At 58.4% G+C, this 19,467-nt stretch overlaps 2 protein-coding genes across 10 annotated transcripts in view; one reads left to right on the forward strand and one right to left on the reverse strand.

Moving 5' to 3' along the window:
• Positions 1–7,214: 7,214 nt before the first annotated feature.
• On the forward strand, positions 7,215–10,475 carry LOC102058778 (transmembrane ascorbate-dependent reductase CYB561). 2 transcript variants are annotated; one of them, XM_055697872.1, is made up of 6 exons: positions 7,215–7,429; positions 8,118–8,325; positions 8,535–8,633; positions 8,704–8,807; positions 8,887–9,044; positions 9,711–10,475. In XM_055697872.1, the coding sequence occupies exons 2-6, from the start codon at positions 8,124–8,126 to the stop codon at positions 9,907–9,909; spliced, it is 762 nt and encodes a 253-aa protein (XP_055553847.1). In that variant the 5' UTR covers positions 7,215–7,429; positions 8,118–8,123; the 3' UTR covers positions 9,910–10,475. The 2 variants fall into 2 exon arrangements, with proteins under 2 accessions (XP_055553847.1, XP_055553848.1); XM_055697873.1 differs by lacking the exon at positions 7,215–7,429 and adding an exon at positions 7,946–8,011.
• Positions 10,476–11,343: 868 nt separating this feature from the next.
• The window catches only part of TANC2 (tetratricopeptide repeat, ankyrin repeat and coiled-coil containing 2), a 247,598-nt gene continuing 239,474 nt past the window's right edge, over positions 11,344–19,467 (reverse strand). For all 8 annotated transcript variants that reach the window (XM_055697501.1, XM_055697497.1, XM_055697495.1 and 5 more), the window contains one exon: positions 11,344–19,075. In XM_055697501.1, coding sequence (XP_055553476.1) covers positions 17,125–19,075 — 1,951 coding nt within the window. In that variant the 3' untranslated portion in view covers positions 11,344–17,124. The remainder of the gene's footprint in view (positions 19,076–19,467) is intronic.

Here is a 19,467-nt window from a genome sequence, read left to right on the forward strand (position 1 = left end):
GTGCCCCAGCACCCACCAAGGATGGGCTCAGAGACACCCATGGGACACACTGCAGAGCAGGGGACCAGTCCTTGCTCTCCCCACCCTTCTCAGGGGTGCTGGGGTGGGTGATGGACACCCATCTGCTCCCTGCGTGCAGGGTACCCAGGGCGTCACAGACCAGAGGGACAGGAGGTATCAATGGATGTGAAAAATGTGTTGCCACGGAGACGGATGCTGAACAGCTCTGGGGAACGCGGGCTCTGGGGAAGCTGGGTGAGATGTGGTGTCCCTGGAGGCTGCCCTGGGCTAGGAGGATGCTACCCATCGGCTTGCATTGCCATCACCAGCTGCATGGAGACGTTGTCCTCCCCCTCCCCGGAGCGCATGTGCTCCACGTGTGTGGACACGTGTGTGATGGCCGGACGATCACTGCAGTGCATCAGGGGTGCAACTGCAGCGGTGCCTCACTTGCGAAGGAGTACAACTTGCTCTTGGCATCTTGGATAAGCGCCTTGGCTTGCCAGACCTGCAAACTCTCCCTGCGCGCTGCCAGCAGTGCTGGCAGGGGCACCCACACGTGCAGCCCCCAGACCCAGAGTCCCCAAAATAAGGAAATAAGGAGTCTGACAGCAAATATTTCATAGGAAAGCTGTAAGGTATCAATCATAATAGCAGTGTGACAGGAGAGGGTGAGGAGGGCTGGTTGTGCGAAGGAGCAGGTATTTGGGGATGGCCCCAGTGCTGGCTGGGAGCTTTGCTGATTTTTGTGTATACTCGAGCCTTATGGGGGGTCTTCAATCCTGTATCCCCCCTCTTTTATTATAAACCACATTTTTGGCTTCCCCCCCCCCCATTTCTCAAAGCATTCAAAGGTGCTTCAAAACTCCTGTCTGATCCACCTCTCTGTTTGAGCCACCAAGGAGCTGCTGGGGGGAGAGGAAAGATTCCTTCCTGATCTAAACCTCAAAAAGAGAGAAGAGCTTTTTTTTTTTTTTTTTTTTTTTTTTTTTTAATTTGGTGTGCAGCCTCGCATGTTACTTTTCCTGATGGCTGTGGTTTTGTAGATACAATGGCTCCTGTGCCACTTGGTACGAATGACTGTGTGTAGAATTTTTTTCCCTCCCTCTCCAGACCCTGAGTTTAAAAGCTCCTGCTTTATTTACTGATGAATTAAAACAATTGTCATACTGTGTAATTTTCTAAGCTGCTTTCCCAGATGCAGTGATGCTGCCGTGAGGAAGAGGGGAAAAACCACCTCTGCAGTCCAAATTTTTCATCTAAACAAATAGCTTTTTTCTGCTCTTAAAAAAAGAAAACCAACAAAAAAAACCCAAACAAAGAAAAAGAAAAAGAAAAAGAAAAAGAAAAAGAAAAAGAAAAAGAAAAAGAAAAAGAAAAAGAAAAAGAAAAAGAAAAAGAAAAAGAAAAAGAAAAAGAAAAAGAAAAAGAAAAAGAAAAAGAAAAAGAAAGAAAGACTCAAACCCAAGGGTTTTTTGCTATTTATTTCAGGCCTGTGGTCGCTAAAATAATTATGAAACATTAGAGTAAGTGCTGTGGCCATTCTATGTTACCTGGGCTTGGGGACTGGGATGGCAAGAGGGACCCAGGAGTCCTTGCTCCCAGGTTCTGCTGTCTGACTGCAAAATATCTCTGCCGAGGGTTTTTGGCAGCACTGCGGAGATGTTTCCAGCTTTTCCCTGGATCAAAGGTGTATTTAAAGCCTGGCATGTCCTTTCTGCATGGGGACAGGGTGTGGTGGGCTGTGCGGAGCTCAGCCCCAGCCCCGGAGCAGCGATCGATCGCTGCTTTATCACCAGAAGTGCACACTCAGCTCTTGCTGGAGTCTGAGCGCAGCAAAAAGGCTCCTGTTTGGCACAATTTCCACCCTGCCCCGCAAAAATGCTTTCCAGCACGTGTCTGCCCTAGGACAAGGGTTTATGGCCGTTGAGAGGCTGTCCCTGGTGCGGGTGTGGAGAACCTGGATCTGGGCTGGCTGCACAGGGCAGCCTGAGCAGGACCACGAATTTTCCCCAGCCTCTGCGGGGGGTGGCTCGGTGGGGCTGGAGGTGGGTGGGAAGGGGCTGGAGCTGTGATTTCCACTGTAGCATCTTCTCAGGCTCCAACCCCCGGGCTGGGACCAGCATCAGCAGCCTGAGGATGTGCTATGATATTGCAAGGCTCCGAACATGCAGCGTGCTGAAGGTGGCCATTTGCTCAGAGCTCCTAAGTGATGCCTGTGTCTTGGAAGGGTTGTAAATAAACGCAAGACCCCAATAGTCGGACCCTAGGGAGCCCTCAGCCACAGCACAGGAGATGTGCCCAGCGCCAGGCATGTGGCTGGGAGCATCACTGGGCAGGAAGTAAAAGTGCGGCCAGAAATCGTCCCTCCTCCTTCATATCTCATCCTTCGTCCTTCATCCTTCATGCCTCCTCCTTCATCCCTCATCCTTCACCCTTCATCCCTCATCCTTCCACACCCCCTTCCTCACCAACCAGCAGAGCTGGGCACCGATATGAGGTGAGCAAAGAGGCCAACGTGTTCCCTCCACACCCATCAGCCCAATAAAACGCGGCAAAGTCCATTATGTCCTTGTTTTTTTCCCCTCTTTAATAACCAAAACCAATCCTGGCCCCGAGGCGAGCGAGCGTGACTGCTTCGGGAGCATTAATCATCTGCTGCCATCCCAGTGTGGGTTATCGTGGCTGTTTATCCAAGCTGCTATTAAAAAAATCGCCATAAATGCGCCTTCAGCCTCTTCTGAAAGAGATTAAGTGTTTGCACCGGCTGCGCTGATCGTATCGCCTGGCCGGCTCAGCAAAGTTGTGTTCCCAGTGAGGAGGAGGACAGGGCAGCTTAATTGCTGCCAGGAGGAAAACCAGGGTCTTTTCCAGTAGGGCTGCTCCGACCCCTGGCCTGGGAAGGAGCCATGTTCCTGGGGAAGCTTCGTGCCAGCTGGGAATGACCCATTTTTTAGCCTTCGCAGGACCCCAGAGAACTGGGGACCAAGCCCCTGACATGACCCAGCGGGACAACTTGTGCTTAACCCCGAGCTACCCCGCAACCACTCCCTTGGCAGCCACAGAGTGTTCCAAACAGGAAAAACTTTTCTGTTTTCCTCCTGTATTTAGTGGAAAACTGTTAACTTTGCCCCAGGTTTGGGGTTTCATGGAGAACTGCAGTGGCTGGGGTTGTTTCAGGTGGCAGCTCAACTCCTCCGAGGCAGCTGGGCTCTTGAATTGCAATCCTCCGGGGAGGCATCTTGAAAATTAGCATTTCTTAGCGATAAAAACTTGATTTAGGAAGGAAAAAAAACCCCAAACCAAAAGAGGTTAGATCAGCAAAATGGTAATTTGATAATCTCTGGTGGAGGGAGGGGAAGCCACCCACGCCATGGTGGGGGTGAGCAGCTGGGGAAGGGCAGGAACTGCTGGTTTTACCATGAATTACCAGTTGATGATGCTCCCAGTGATCTGTGGGTACCTGGCAGCCCGGGACAGATCTGGAAAGGGTGCTGGGCTTGGCCGATAGCTGGGGAGCTGCAACAGCGTCTGCTGAGCCACTTCAACTCCTGAACCTGCAGGAAGCTCTGGCAAGCCTCGAGCATCCCTGGGCATCCCCAAGCAGCCTCGAGCAGCATCGAGCATCCCTGAGCATCCCTGAGCATCCCCGAGCCCTGCAGGTCCATGCCAGGCCAGCCAACCTGGCTCTGCTACCTGACTGGCACATCACTGGCCCGGCAGCGCTGGAGGATTTCATTATCACCAGCTCAGAGAAAGCTCAGGCAGTTTTAATAAAGTCATTATGTCCCCAACAATGTCTTTGATTAAAGAGCTGGTTACAAATGGCTTGCTGTTCCCCCGTAAGAGGAGGGTGCGGGCTAGCACCAAAGGGGCTCGTTTGTCCCTGAATCTGTTGCCACCAAGTCCCTTCGCCCGTGGCAGCTGGTGCATGGAGCCCTCAGCAGACACCATGTGCCACCCTTGGGTTTGTCCCTGCTGTGTGGATGGATGGGACAAGTGACCGTGTCCATTTAATCATGTAGGGTGAGGGCTGCTGTGCCTTTTTGGCTGCTGAAAGCTGAGATAGTTCAGCTGGGTGCAGTTACAAACATCCATAAAGCTGTTCCACAGCGTATTACGAAAGCTCTGTTCTCTGCCGGGGCCGCAGCTTTCTGTCTTGCCAAGTATCCTAAAGGATGAACCCCTGAATCTCATCCCCTGTGAGGCTTTTCCAAGGGTCTCAGTGGGACTGGAGGTGGGGGGGATCCTTCCCCTGCTCATTCCCGGACACCCGGCTGGCCCTCTCTAGCCTCACGGCTCAAGGGTCATGATTTATAGTGGCTTTTATGGCTTAGCTGATTATCTCTCGTAAACCATTCCCTGGAGCCGGGATGCCAGCGCCCGGCGCGGGCTGGGGGCAGTGGCGTCTCCTGGGGCAGTGCCTGCGGGGCATCCTGCTCCGTGGGGCGGTTGCCGGTGGGCAAAGGCTGGGGATGGTGGCCCGAGGACTCTGCCCCAGGACTTTGCTCCAGCTGGGCCAGGTCGCCATCAGGCCCAGGGTTCCCCAGGACATCGTTTCTGCTGAATCACGCTGCAGCTGCTGTGCAGCTCCTGGGGTGCTGTGCTGGGTGGAGGGGGGACACGGGCCCCAGCAGGACCTTTGGGTGCCCTGGCGCGGGAGGTCTGAGCAGGTGGGACCAGCCCTGCGGGGACAGGCTGGGGCACAGCCCTGTGACAGGTGGCTGTGCCGGACCCCACCAGGTGGCTGGGTGGTGGATGCTCTGGCTCCCATGGGTGCTGCCGGGCTGAGGGGGCCCCAGATCCCACCGGCCTCTCCAGGAGTGGGGATGTGCTGGCTCCCGTGGGTGCTCTGGCCCTTGGGGAGCCAGCGCAAAGGGTGCTACTGGCCTTACTTGCACCGTGACAGGCTCCTGCAGCCCACGGGGGTCCCGGGCCAATGCAGCTCACGGGGGTCCCGAGCCTTTCCCCTGCAGCCCAATGGGGTCCCGGGCCATTCCCCTGTAGCCCACAGGGGTCCTGGGCCACTGCAGCCCACGGGGGTCCCGAGCCTTTCCCCTGCAGCCCACGGGGGTCCCGGGCCTTTCCCATGCAGCCCACGGGGGTCCCGGGCCACTGCAGCCCACGGGGGTCCCGGGCCTTTCCCCTGTAGCCCACAGGGGTCCTGGGCCACTGCAGCCCACGGGGGTCCCGAGCCTTTCCCCTGCAGCCCACAGGGGTCCTGGGCCGTTCCCCTGCATCCCACGGGGGTCCCGGGACCCTGCAGCCTACGGGGGTCCTGGGCTGTGCCCCTGAAGTCCACGGGGGTCCCGGGCCGTTCCCCTCTGCAGCCCACGGGGGTCCGGGCTGTGCCCCTGTAGCCCACGGGGGTCCCGGGCCGAGCTCCTGGCGCCACCTAGTGGCGCACGGGCGGACGGACGGCCACAGGGCCACAGACGGACACGTGGCCGGACAGACACGAACAGCCAGACAGACACAGCGGGGACGGGGGTTGGTCTGGGGGTGCTGCCCACCCCAGCCCCCCTGCCCGCAGCTGGGCCGGGAGGAGCCGGGGGAGGGGGATCCCCGCATCTCCCTCATCTCCTCCATCTCCCCCCATCACCCCATCTCCCCCTTCTCCTCCACCCCCTCCCCCTTCCATCTCCCCCCCTCTCCCCCCTCTGGGCTTTTCTCCCTCGGGGACATCCCTCGGGGGCGGGGCGCGGGATGCAACTGGCGGTGCTGGAGGGGCTCCCGGGGTGGGCAGGGGGGCAGCTGGAGGAGGGGGGTCCCTGGGGACATGTCACCCCACTGCCAATCCCCGCTAGGCCAAGGGCACATCACCCGCTGCCGGGATCACTGTGTCAGGGCTAATTAAGCCAGATCCACGCAGGCCCCTCGTTAGCGGCCCCGGGGTCTCATCCAGCCGGGCTGTGGGGTTCGCAGCCTGGGGCGCGGGGGCTCAGGTGGGCAGGGGCAGGGCCGGGCACAGCGGGGGGGCCCACCAGGATGCCGGTGACTCACCCCTCGGGGGCCACCCCCACAACACACAGACCCCCCCCCCTTCAGGGTGACGCCACCCCCCTCCCCTCCCGGCTCCCAGCCCGCAGTGGTACCCTCCCTCCGCAGCGGTGCTGGGGGGTGCAGCCCCCCCGCTTTGCCATCGCTCTGTTGCCTTGCCAACGCGGGTCCCTGTCCCTGGCTCAGACACTGTCACCGCTGGGCCTGGCACAGGCGGCACCACCCGGCACCCACAGGTAGGGCGGGGGGGTAGGGGGGCAGCTGCATGGGCATCCACCTCCCCCCCCCCCAGTACATCACTCAAGTCCCCCCCAGCTCTGAGCTGCAGTCAGCCCCCTCCCCTGCATGAGCCAATAGCCCCCCTGGAAAGCACAGACCCCCCACCCCCAGGGATTTCAGGGGTCCCAGCCAGAGGCCATGGTGAGGGGCTGCAGGGTACACAAGGTGCTCACAGCATCACCCTCCCCAGGCCATGTAGGAAGGGTTTAACCAGAGACACCCCCTCCCCAAAAAGTGGGGAGCAGCGGCTTTGCCCTGGGGGCTGCACTTGGGGGGCAGAGCTGGGGCAGGGAGGGGACAGGGGGGGCTGTGCGGGGGTCCCGGCTGTCCCAGCGCTTGGTGGTGGCTGGCAGCAGCGGACGGGGTAATTTTAGGACCAACGGGCAATTCCCAACAGGCGCCTCCCTGTATCCTGCTGCCAGGTCCTGTGGTTGGGGTGGGGGGGCGGTTGGTTGGGGTGGGGGGGTGGTTGGTGGGGGTGTCATTCCCTGTCCCTCTATCCTCAGCCCGGCTGGGGACCACGTTGGCCCCCTGTGCAAGTGCCAGCGGGGCCAGATGTTTGCAGCTGGTGGGAGGATGCATGGGGCTGCATGGGCACCCATTTGGGACCCCCACCGGAGCCAGCAGCCCCACGGTGGTGCTGAGGGTGTGGGGCAGGTGGCTGTGATGCAGGAAGGAGCTGGTGCCTCTCGCTGCCCCCCCCACCTGGTCCCCCTGCCCGACCCACAGAGCCCCCCATGGCCCCGGGCGCTGCGGCCGGCATGGGCAGGCAGCCTTTGCTGTGCAACCTAATGGGATAATCCAATTCCCGTAACCCACTTATCCGGCTGATCCAATAAAGGTGGCTGGGAATAAAGTGTGTGCGTGGTCTTAATGCATCCCCCCCTGACCCCCCCAGCCCTCCATGCTCCCCCCAGCCCTGGCAGCAGCCTGGGTCTGTCTGCCGCAGCCAGTGGCTGCTCCTCCCCAGAGGCAGCCGCAGTGGGGGCCAGGGCAGAGGTGGGACCTTGGCCCCTTGGGGCTGGGACTTGGTTGGTCCAGGCTGCAGGGGAAGCAGGAGAGGTGGCTGTGCCAGCGGAGGTGGCTCTGATCCCCAGGCCCACGGGGAGCATCGGGGGATAAGCCAGCACGAAGCGTGAGGTGGCTGCAGGTGGGTTGTGGGGATGTGGGGCAGCCCTTGAGTGGGACTGTGGCTGGGTGACACCATGTGTCTCTGTGTGTCCCCCCCAGAACGGGGCTTGCTCAGCCCCATGGCCCCAGGGGCCATCACTTTTTTCATGGAGGGGGTCCTGAGCAGCCTCGCTTGTCCCTGCGCTGCCTAGAGGACTAGTAGGGTTTGGGGGGGCGTTGTGGGGCTCTGGGGGTGGGTGAGCTGGGCAGGTGGCAAGGGTGGGACATGGGATGGGCATGGAGTGGGAGGGATGGGGATGGTGGCACAGGGATGGAGGGGTGGTGTGTGTGGTTGTGGGGCTGGGGCAGGAGGGCAGGGGCAGGGGCAGGGGCAGGAGGGCAGGGGCAGGGGCAGGAGGGCAGGGGCAGGGGCAGGAGGGCAGGGGCAGGGGCAGGTGGGATATGGGCAGGGGCAGGAGGGCAGGGGCAGGGGCAGGAGGGCAGGGGCAGGAGCAGTGACAGGAGCGCAGGGCTGGCTGCGCCATGATGGCCAGGAGCCACCTCCGGGTGCAGGTGACGCAGCCGCCCCGGCAGCACCAGGAAGCGTCGGGCGCGGTGGCAGGTGAGGCGGAGCGGCAGACACCGCCCGCAGCAGGACCCCACACCGGGGCGGCCGGGACCCCCGCTGCCCCGCAGGGCCATTCGCTGCCCCCCCTCTGTCCCCGCAGGCCGGCATGGACGGGGCCCCACCACCCGCCAGCCCCGCCGGGCTCTCAGCGTACGTGGCCGTGTCGCAGCTGCTGGGCCTGACGCTGCTGGCCACCACGGGCGCCTGGCTGGGCCGCTACCGGGGCGGCGTGGCCTGGCACAGCCCCCTCCAGTTCAACGTGCACCCCCTCTGCATGGTGCTGGGCATGGTCTTCCTCCAAGGTGACGGTGAGCAGGACAAGCGCCCTGTCCCGGCCGCAGACTGCAAAGCCCCCAGAGCTGCAGCTGGGCAGGGAGCGAAGGGGACAAAACGGTGACAAATGAGGCTGGGAAGATGCCCCAGGACCCCCCTACCTGTGTGCAGCCCCCCTGGGAGATGCGGGGTGCTGGGGAGGTGGGGGACCCCCACGGGTGCTCACCTGCCCTCTCTCTGGCAGCTCTCCTGGTCTACCGGGTCTTCAGGCACGAAGCCAAGCGCCCCACCAAGGTGCTGCACGCGCTGCTCCATGGGCTGGCGCTGGTCATCGCCCTCGTCGGTGAGCGTGGGGGCCGGGGCGGGCGGGGGGGCCGGATCGGGCCCCGGCGGTGACGGGCTCCTCTCTGCAGGCATCGTTGCTGTCTTCGAGTCCCACCGCAGCAAAGGCATCCCCGACATGTACAGCCTGCACAGCTGGTGCGGGATGGCCACCTTTGTGCTTTACCTCCTGCAGGTGAGGGCTGGGGACCCCCTGCCCCCCCCGGCTGGGAGGGGACCTTGCAGCACCCCGTAACACCCCCGTGCCTCTGCAGTGGCTCCTGGGCTGTGGTTTCTTCCTGCTCCCCGGTGCCTCCTTCTCGCTGCGCAGCCGGTACAAGCCCCAGCACATCTTCTTCGGCATTGCCCTCTTTGCCCTCTCCATCGCTGCCTGCTTGCTGGGCATCACCGAGATGCTCCTCTTCAACATCAGGTGGGTGGCCAAGCTGGGGGTGGTGGTAGCCCCCCAGATCCCCCTGACCCCCAGCAAAGGGCTGCTCCAGCTTTGGGGGGTGGGGGGGTGGGGGATGGGGGGCAGAGCCTGGCCCCTGCTGGGCCAGTGGCTCCCTGGCTATTAAATGTCCCCTCAGGGCCCTTAGTTCTGCCGCTGCTGAGTCACTTCCCAGGTGATGTTTAACAAGCGTCAGCTCCTGCGACAGCTTGCCTTGGGGATGGGGATAAACCACCCACCCCCCCACCTCCCTGCAGCTGGGGGTTTCAGAACCCCCATGGGATACTCATGTCCCCGAGGTCCCTGTCCCCGCAGCTGGAGGACATGGCGACAGCCCCAGCTGCACATCAGGGTGCCCCCCAGCCCCAGCACCGTGGGGACACAGCTATGGGGCATCCCAGGAGCCACCTGCCTCTGGCAGGGGAGGTGCACATACCCCTGCTGTAGGACTGTGCCCCCAGTTTTCTCTGCTGTCACCGAGAGTGTCGCCGAGCAGCACACGGGCACTCCCCTCTTGCTCTGCTTTGCGGGGAAGGGACCTTTCCCAGGGTGTGTATGCTGAGGATGAGGATGAGGAGGGGGCTGCAGCCATGGTAGCAACAGGTGACCCACACCCCAAGGCTTGAGCATCCCCCTCCGCCCTCGCAGGGATTCCTACAGCCACTTTGTGCCTGAGGGTGTCCTGGCCAACACCTTGGGGGTGCTGCTGGTGGTCTTTGGGCTGGTGGTGGGCTACGTGTTGACGCGGGATGACTGGAAGCGCCCGCCGCTGGCTGAGGAGCTGGCCCTCTCCATGGACTTCAAGACCCTGACGGAGGGCGAGAGCCCCGGTGGTGGCAGCCAGTGACGTCCCCAGCTCCCTGGTCCCCAGCACGGGCTCCTCAGGGTGTCCCCCTGCACCCCAGCCCTGGTGTCTTGGGGTCACCCAGCTCAGGGTGATGAGAACAGCTGGGGAAGGACACGCTTGATGTTGTAATGCTGCTTGTTGGGTTCAGCCTTGCTTGGCCTTCACCTTCCTCAGCTCTGCCCCACACAGCCCCAGTGACCCCCCGAGCCTGCCCCCAGCCCCACGGGGACAGCCGTGCCACAGGCAGGGCCAGGGGCTGGCAGCGGTGCTGGGGCACGAAGGACAGGGGTCCCGGGGGGACTGGGGAACAGGACTCCAGATTTCCCTGCTGCGAGCGGCTGAAGCTCAAATGTCCCAGTGCCGACGGGCAGAGGGGACATTTGCCATCACGAGGTGTCCCGCTGGCCAGCAGCACGGCTGTGCGTGGGGACTGCTCCCCGCAACGGGCTCCCCGTGGGCTCGGAGCAACCCGGTGCCTGCGCAGGTTCAGCATCTTTGTATCCGAAATGTTTCCTCCTCTCGCGCGATGTGTTGTCTGCTCAGCAGATGCTCCCAACCTAATAAATGTTTGCAGCTAACCCTGTCCTCCTGCCGTCTCTGCTCGCCCAGCTCACCGTTCCAGGGTCCCCCTAAGCTCCCCCGGGGGCTGGGACAGGAGCTGCCCCCGGGGCTGGGGAGGGCAGGGAGGGTGTCCGGGATGGGGCTGTCCCACCGGGCCCGTGCAGCCGGCACTGCAGAGCTCAGCAGTGGCTGCATGAGGGACCCCATGGGGACATCTCCAGGGTCTGGCCACGCACTGGATATGCCCACGGAAGTGGGGGAGACCTGCTGCCATGAGAAGGTGCATCCCTGAGATGTGGGCTCGTCTCCTCTGCTGAAAGCATCCCCTCTTCCTTCTGGGTTACGGCACAGGCAGCTGCCCGGGTGAAGCTCCTGGATCCCAGTGCTGCGAAGCAAATGCAGCCTCCGCCAGAGGCACGAGCCCAGGCAGGGGGGCTTTGCCCACCACAACCCCCATGAGCCATCTCCTTCCAGCGCTGCCCATCCAGCCCATCCCAGCCGCTGGAGGCAAGGATGCTCACAGCTGCGAGGGGCGCTGAGCTGCAAAACCGAGCCCTGGGTTTGGGCAGGGATGAAGTGAGGAGACACCTGGGTTCTCGGGAGCTGCAGGGCTCCAGTGTCCACAGCACCGAGCTCTGCTTCCCACAGTTTTAAGCAGAGAACTCTGGTGTAGTTACCCCCCCGACTTTATCACCGCCCCCTCTGTCCCCTCCTGCTCCCAGTGGTGCCGGGTCCCCATCCCCATCCCCGCAGTGACAGACAGACCTGACGTTTGTGCCATCCTGACATCCCCAGGTTATTTCCATGCTGAGAAGCTGTAGCACACTCCTTCGCTCGCTGCAGTGTGGCAAAAACACCAGGCCAGACACCATGTCCAAGTGTTAACCATTTATAAATAAGTACATTTTTTTCATACATACAGTTTTCATTGTACAGATTACAATCTGTATACATTGGGGGGGGGGGGGGAATGCATTCTTTTGAACTTTTCACATCTATCTCACAGCTCACATGTACAGACAAGAAAACTCTGCTCAAGCAAATACAGCAAAGGAAAAAAATATGTTTTCTTCTTTCCTTATACATGAGAGGCGAAGGCCTCCGCTGTCGGCAGGGGCTGCTCTTCCCACTGCACAATATCACAACTGTGTGGTGTTCAATATATCAGTAGAGAGAACAGAACATGCATTGAATAATATACTGTACAGAGAGAAAGTCCTTTACATCGGAATTATAGAAAAGCTAAAGGAAAATTTAAGTGTCTTAAAGATCTTCCCAGCAAGTGTCTCGGAGGATGGCAACCAGGGAATTGTACAAAGCACAAGGTGTGTGTACTGTACGTGTTTGTACCGAACTCGGATCCTCTCGGATGTGAAGACAGAAGGGAGACGAAACGCTGAATGCAACACGATGGGAAAGAAAAGGCTGGACAGAGGTGACGCCGGCAGTACTGGCAGAGTCCATGCGAGTCTCTGGGTTACTGGTGTACCAACAGAACAGAACGTAGCACACCGTGCTGCTCTCAGCGTCTGGCTTATCAGTGCACAGCGAGGCAGACCCCGGGCGAAGTGACCCCATTCCTGGGGCGTGAGGCTCTCCCACCCACCCAGCACGACCCCGACCCGCCGGAGGAGACGACCCGCCGCCCCACCGCCGTCCCCAGGCAGTGTCACCTGGAAGGGACAGTCTTTTGGCAAAGCAGCCCTCTTGTTTTCCTGACTATAGGATACGATCCCGACAGGTGGGACCCGTCTGCTGACTCGCCAGTACCGTGACAGCTAGAAAATGAGCAGGAGGAAAGGATACGGCGGATGGGTTTGGTGTCTGTTGGCTTTCCCGGTGACAGTCGCGCTAGCTGTTTTCTCTTGGGTAGGTCTGTAACAGTTGCGGTGAGATCCAGCTGTATAGTCAGGAGTTGGACACGAACGCATCTTGCTAAAGAATTGAGCCCTTAGTGGTTTATATTAGAAAAAAAGAGTTTGATTGAATGAAAATCCAGCAATTATTCACACAAATCTGAAAAAAACGCAGATTAACTTTCAACCATTGTGCTTTGTGTCCAGCATGCACCCCACCAGACTTTGCGCAGAGCAACCAGCATGGGGTGAAGGCATTTATCCACAGAGATCCCAGCGGGTACAACAGCTCTTCCCCTAAGCCCTTGGTCAAACACCGTTAATGCCGGTAGAAGAGTTATCTTGAATTCCCCAAGACTAAAGCAAAGTACAACCACCAAGGAGCTCGTCACAGCTCACCGCGGACGCCCCCGGCGAGGAACGGGGGCCGAGCAGGCACGCCGGCTTGCTTGTTTCTCTAGGTAAGGCGGAGCTGGCACTTCGGTTTTAGCTGGACTTCTTCTGGGTAACCCTGAATATACAGCGACCTTGGTACGAAGGGACTGAATCGCTCCAAATTTATTAGCCACCCCCGTTCCGGACTTAATCCAAGTATGGCTTAGGTGTTTGTCACGCGCACGCCCCAGTGCTCACGCTAGCCAAGCGCTTTTCTTTACAGCCAGGTGAAAGAAACAAGCCCCAAGGAGCAGCGCCCGGAGGGCCCCCCGCGGGCACTGGTGCCAGGCGGACGGACGGACGGACACACGCCTTGGTTTGCCGGGAGCCGGTGCAGCCTGTGCCCCCCCAGCAGCAGGGTGGGGAAGGGGGCTCGGGCTGCGCAGCGCCTTTGCCTTTCCAGACTGATCCCAAGGGATCTGTCTGCGTAAACCCCTCCCTCTCCTACGCGCTCCAGGTGGATGCTGAAGACTATTCTCAAAGCCCTCCAACGCCCTGGCCGGCCTGGCTGGTGGGGACCCCTGCAGAGCACCCCCAAGACGGGTGGCCCCCTCCCCTGGGACCAGAGCATCCTCCCAGCCTGGGAGACAAAGCCAGAGCTGGGAAGCCCTGCCGAGGGTCCCGGTGGACCCCCCCCCTCCCAAGCTGGGAGAGAAGCTTTGGGCTCTGCGGTGGCACAGCCCGCAGCGGGTGAGAGACATCTGGTGGGAACGCCGGCCAAACACAGGGCTCGGCTTTGGCATCGCCCACCCGATGCACCCCAAGAGCCCAACCCGCAGCTTTCAATGGCATCAAGAACCTGATTTACTCCGTGTGCCAAAGAATCACAATCGGGGGCTCGCCCGTGGTGCCACTGCAGCTGGGGAGGGGCTGGAGCCGCCGGCTGGCAGCATCGTCCCACATCCCAATTACTCAAGGAGCAATTAAACACGTAGCACAGATGGACAAGACAGCACCGTGTCTGGAACTCTGCGTGTGCTCCCGCCCCGCGGCCCGGGCTTCTCAGATCTCGGTCTCAGACACCGAGGCGAAGGGCCACCGGCGCCACCCGAGTCTCATGCCTCACGACAGGACCACGCACGACAGCACAAAACCCAAACCCCCTCTGCTTCCCGTCCACGCCAAATCCGAATCGTGACTTTGTGGACACAGGGGACTGTGTAACAAACAGCTTTTCCAGGGAGAGGTGTGCTCCTCACCCACCCGGGGACTACAGCGGCCATCCTGCCTCGACTGTCCCTCAGAGAACTGCTGGGGAAGTGCTTTAAAACCACTGCAAATAATTCTGTATTTAAAAATTACTCAATCTGTTGATGCTTATATACAAGAGTCAGTTCTTGTGCTATAAATGTTATGATTCATTGCTTCGTTTCTTTTCTTTTTTCTTTTTTTTTTTGAAAAATACACTAAGAGACAAGAGCTGTTTTGCTATTTTTCTAATGAAGACACTACTCACGCTTAAATATCCAGTATTTATCATAGTAACAAATTCAAACAGTAAAGTGCACCCATTTACAGAGAGAACAGATGGAAAACCATTAGTGCAAGAATCCTGTGAAAAATGTAACACGTGGTATCGTGAAAAAACCTGCACACCGCAGTATTTAAGCCTTCTTTCAGCTTGGTGTTTGTGTTATAAGTGTGAGCTGTTTTCTTTTTCCCTTAAAACATCTTCATAAACCCAAGAGTTATACACAGAAGTGCCGTGAGGGGACGTTTCGGAAGGACCGTACTGGGAGCACAAGGCAGTGAATAGCGAAAGCAAAGCACGGGCAGTTCTTGCATCGCTGCTTTCGGACCGTCCCGTTTGCATCTCAGCGGAGAGACCCGGCTCACGGCCACAGCGCCTCTGGCTCAGCCATGTGAAATAGGGACGGGGCTCAACTTGTTACTTTTCCCTTTCAAAGAAGCAACTAAAGGTAGGAAGCCACTCACTCGATCAGAAAGCTGGAGGATGGGGGGCGCTGAGCAAAGCGACTGGCGCTACTCCAGACCCATGGTACGCACGCCCTAGCTATTGATGCGCTGTATGCAGAGAAAAAATCAGTAATTCCTTACAAAGCAGAACACACTACTTCAAAAGAGAGGAAGAAAAAAACCAACCCAACCCGATCAACCATTACACCCCCTTTGCAAGGAAAGAAATAGTGCATGGAGCTGAGTGTTCCCGCGGCCGCGGGGAGCCCACCTGCCCGGGGGGTCGCCCAGTCCACCCCCTGCTTTACAGAGCCCTGTAAGAAAGCAAAGAGTCAGTGCTGGGCTGCACCTCGAGAATAAAAACACCAACCTCAATCCAAATACTGGCTTGGACAAATAGCCCAAAAGAGCACAAACCCCACCAAACCCCACAGAGGAAACACCCCCCGAACACTCTCATGTGTCTATGAGACACGAGCCTCCACCGCCCCGAGGTGTGCACGTCCCAGTTTGCTCTGAGCAAATTAGGCAACGAAACAGCAACGAGATGTGTTGATCCATACACAGGGGGGGAGAAAGAAAAAGAAAAAAAAAAAAAAAAAAAAAAAGAGCCCCATCGAAGCCATGGTTTGCTTAAGAGTTTCGGACCGAGTCCTTAGCTGGTGTAAATGGATGCAGCTGCACTGATGTTGCGCTGGGGATATGCTCACTTACACCAGTAGAGGCTGGACCCCCCGATTTGGTTCAAGAAGTCTTGCAATCTATTCGCATAGCCCTTTGGAAACACCGAAAGGTATCGTTCCTCCTGCTCAGCACTGACATCGCTCTGACGAGTTGATATGATGAGGTTTGGCGTTGGGCAACAGGCACTATTTTGCTTTAAAACAAGCTACAGGGTTATCACTCCCCCCCGGCTCATCCCGCCCTGCACCCTCGGGAACTGAAAAGGCAGATTACAAACCCACTGGTAATAAATGGATCTGTAAAGAAAGCTCCTCCAACCCCGCGAAACAATTTCAGACAATAATTGAAAAATTATTGAAAATCCTATAGAAAGGATTTTGGAACTGTCCCCTGCTTTTCACAACGTCTTGACGTGATTTGCATTTGATTTAAAAAAACCAACCAAACCAACACCCAAAACAATCCAAACCGAAAAATATCCTGAAATAGATTGCATAAATAAATTATAAATATCTCTCTTTTAACTACAGCTCCTTAGAAAGCAAAACGTGGTCTCTATCATTTACAGGTATGGGACACGGCAATCGCTTCCCAGGATATTGGGAACGGATCTTAGAGAACAGCCCTCGCTACGGCGCGGGCTCCCCAGGTGGGAGCAAGCCTAAAGGAAGGGATGCTGCATGGCTGGCTTCGCAGAAGGACCCTTCCTGTCTCCGGAACCATCATGCCACGCTATGCATCCTCATTATAAAAAAAATAATTAAAAAAAAATTTAAAATTGCAGTTTTCCTCCTTGAATGCCGTTTTCTAAGTCAAATTTTGGTTTTTCCTTGCAAGTATAAACACCCCACCAAAATCAAACCCCCGCCATCGAACCGTCCCGACGGAAATGCGGTGCCGTGTGTGAGGTGCAGCCGCCCGCTAACGGTGCGAAGAAGCAGTTGTTGCCATCCCAGTTCACGCGCAAGAGGCTCCTGGCCATTTCCCTTGGCTGATTACAACGCGTACGAGGGGCCAACTTTCACCTCCTGAGGCTCGTGTAAAGCGCCCCAGAGCAAACCAGCGCCGGGGCACCCACAGGCAGCTCGCAAGTAGCAAAGCACCGCGTGACCCCCACCCCTTCTGGCTGACGATGCGACTAAATAACGAAGGAATCCAACTCAGAATAAACCGCTCCAAACCAGATGAAGCAGGAGGGTTACTGTGCACAGCTACTTGCTGTTAAAGCACATGGTGCCCTTGCTTGCTGCAGGTCATTTGCTCTTTGAGGGTAGAGAGCCAAAGGACCCGGCTGGCACGGGGACCTGCGGGTGCAGCCTCGGGAAAGGCTCCTGTGATCCCTGCCCTGCTCCCGCTAGGAATTCCCACCAGAACTGAGTAAGAGCTCAGCAAGACAAAAAAACCCAATTTAAATCGAATGCAACTGTCTCTTGAAAAAGAGCTGGTTACCTCCTGCTGCGTAGGGGATATTTCTGGACCACCCTGCACGCACACTAAGGTATCCTGGTTGGGATCTTAGCTGGAATTGGGCAAACGATACTGGCTCGGCTGATGTTGGCTTCACGGTCAGCTGGGGAACAAAAGGGCTGGAGCACGTGCATGGCTGTCTGACCACCACACAGAGTACCGGAGAAACTTGGTCATGTAGCTACCAAAGAGAAATGAAAATAATAATAATAATAATAATAATCATAATATGCATGGAAATCAAGCTCAGAAGTGTGTGCTGAAAACATGAGGGTCTTACTCCAACAAGTGTCTTTTACACATTAGACTCCACAAATGGTCTCTTTGGTTTGATTGGGGATGTCTGCCCTTGCCTGGAGTCCCTCGAGAGCTGCCTGTACAGGTTGTCCTGGTAGGCCTGCGCCACAGGCAGCGTCCTTGCCACCTTGACGTCGGGGTACGAGGAGGCTTGGGTGACTCTCTCCAGGAGGTCTCCCCGGGACCCATTGGCCAGCATCCCATGGGGGCTGTAATAGTCTTCCTCTAGCAAATGGCCATTCTGTGCATTGTTGGTTTTGTTATAAAAGGCAATGTTGCTGATTGAAGAAGGCGGGCTAAATGATTCCGGCTGGGGGAGGTTGCCAGGAGACGTGGGACTAATGACAGTGTCCACCGATGACACAGCCCAGGTCCGGTTCTGCTGATGGAGGTGGGGGTACTGCTGAGTCCGAGCGGTTTTATCTATGATTCCCATGAACGGCGTGGTCCGGGATCGGGCTGGCTCGCTGGGGTAACCCCCCTGCGTGGGAGAGACCGGAGAAAGTTCATCGCACGACCTGTCGTAGGCTGGCTTGAGAGGGATCTCCATCTGCTGAATCGAGGCGGAAGGGCGGAAGCTGGGAGCCAGGTTGGCGGTGGAGGAGATGCTATTGCTGGAAGGAGAGAAGCGGAGGCCAACGCTCTGAGAGTGGAGCAGGGGCCTTGGAGTCGGCGGGTGAGGCTTGATTTCGCTGGGGTTGACTGAGATGGGCCTTCGTATGAGGTGAGACACATCTGGAGAGCCCAGCTGGCTGGCGGGGAGGGAAGAACGCTCCAGGTCGAGCTTGGAGTGACACACCGGGTAGTAGGATGCGGACTGGCTTCGCCCAATCTGAGGGGTCTGGCTGTATCTCATGCCCCCCCGGTACGCCGAGGACGGTCTCTGTGGAAGGTCTTCTTTAGCCAGCCCTCCGTGCTGGCAGATGGCCCCTGCACTGAGGCTCGCCTGGACGTGCTGCACTGGCCTGCTGTCCCCGACGATGCCCCCGATGGAGCCCTGGTAGACCAGCCGGCTCTGGCTAACCCCCATTTCCCCCGACGCCGACTGGTACTTGCTGGCCATCGAGTGGGCGACCTGGCTGTAGGCGCCGGTTGGGATGACAGTACTTGAGTGGACGGCGGAGCTGGGCTGGTTGCTCCTCACGATCTGTGCCTTGGCTGGCTGCAGCCTCAGCCCCTGCTGCGGCACGGCCACGGGGAGCTGGGGCATCTGGAAAGATCTCTGCGTCATCTTGGAGAGCGGAGACTTTGGTCTGCCGGGGAGCGGGCTGACGCCACTGGGTTCTTGCTGATAACGCACCGGGGAACCGGACTGTGACCTATAAACGCTCATGCTTTCTGCTGGGGGGCTGGCGCGATACTGAGGACCTCTACGAAGAGGAGAAGGTGGTGGGCTTTGATATTCCTTCCCTTGACTCCCAATGGGAGGTGGGCTGAAGCGGTAAGAGGAGCCCTGGTGAGCAGGGGACGTGTGCGGAGGACTGGGTCTGTAATGCGAGTTCTGGTGCGTCGGAGACAGAGCAGGAGATGTGGACTGGTACCCTTGCCTGGTCGGCGAACCCACGGAGCTATTGGACCTGAAATCAAAGACCTGATGAGAGCCGAGAGGGGAGCCAGAAATATAGGCTGAGTCCCTGTGAGCTGGGGACGGGGGTGGGCTCTGGATGATGGGCAGCCCTTGGTTTGGCCTGGACTCTGTCTGCAAGCCAATGGACACGTTTTCTACGTCCTGCTCAAGGTATTCCTCCTCAAAGATATCTTGCACAGAATACAGCTCTTCGTGCTGGGCTTCAGGCTCGGGCTCCACCGGGAGCGGCGGCGGCTGCTGCTGCTGCTGCTGCACCTGCCTGCACTCCTCTTCCACCCGCATCAGCAGCCGCTGGATCTCACGGTTGTTGGGACACAGCTTGATGGCCTCGTTCAGGTCCTCCAGGGCTGCTGAAAACTGCCTGCTTGACAAAGGGACAGAAATGAGAACTGAAATTACTCTGGATTTGAACGGAGCCGTCCTCGGAGGCTCCAGAGGGGTAAGTGGCGTGTCCGTGCTACCAAGGGAGATGCCTGCGACCGCTGCCACGCGCGGCGGCTCTCAAACTCTGCCTTACACGCCTCCCTGGGGTTTATTTTATCCAAACTGAAGGAAAACACTGCCAGCCATTCTGGAGAAGAGGGGAACAGAGTCCTGAGATGGCACAACCCAGACTAGCAAAAACGCCTGTCCCGAGGTGTTCGTTACAGGCTCGTTAATTACTCCTCATGGCACCACCAGGAGCTTTGCCCCTGCGCTAGCGAAGGGGAAGCCAAAGCGTTGGTAGCCAAGAGCCCGGCTCACCGCCACCAC

This window comes from Falco cherrug, chromosome 20 (genome assembly GCF_023634085.1).
Source record: "Falco cherrug isolate bFalChe1 chromosome 20, bFalChe1.pri, whole genome shotgun sequence".
NCBI classification, from domain to species: domain Eukaryota; kingdom Metazoa; phylum Chordata; class Aves; order Falconiformes; family Falconidae; genus Falco; species Falco cherrug.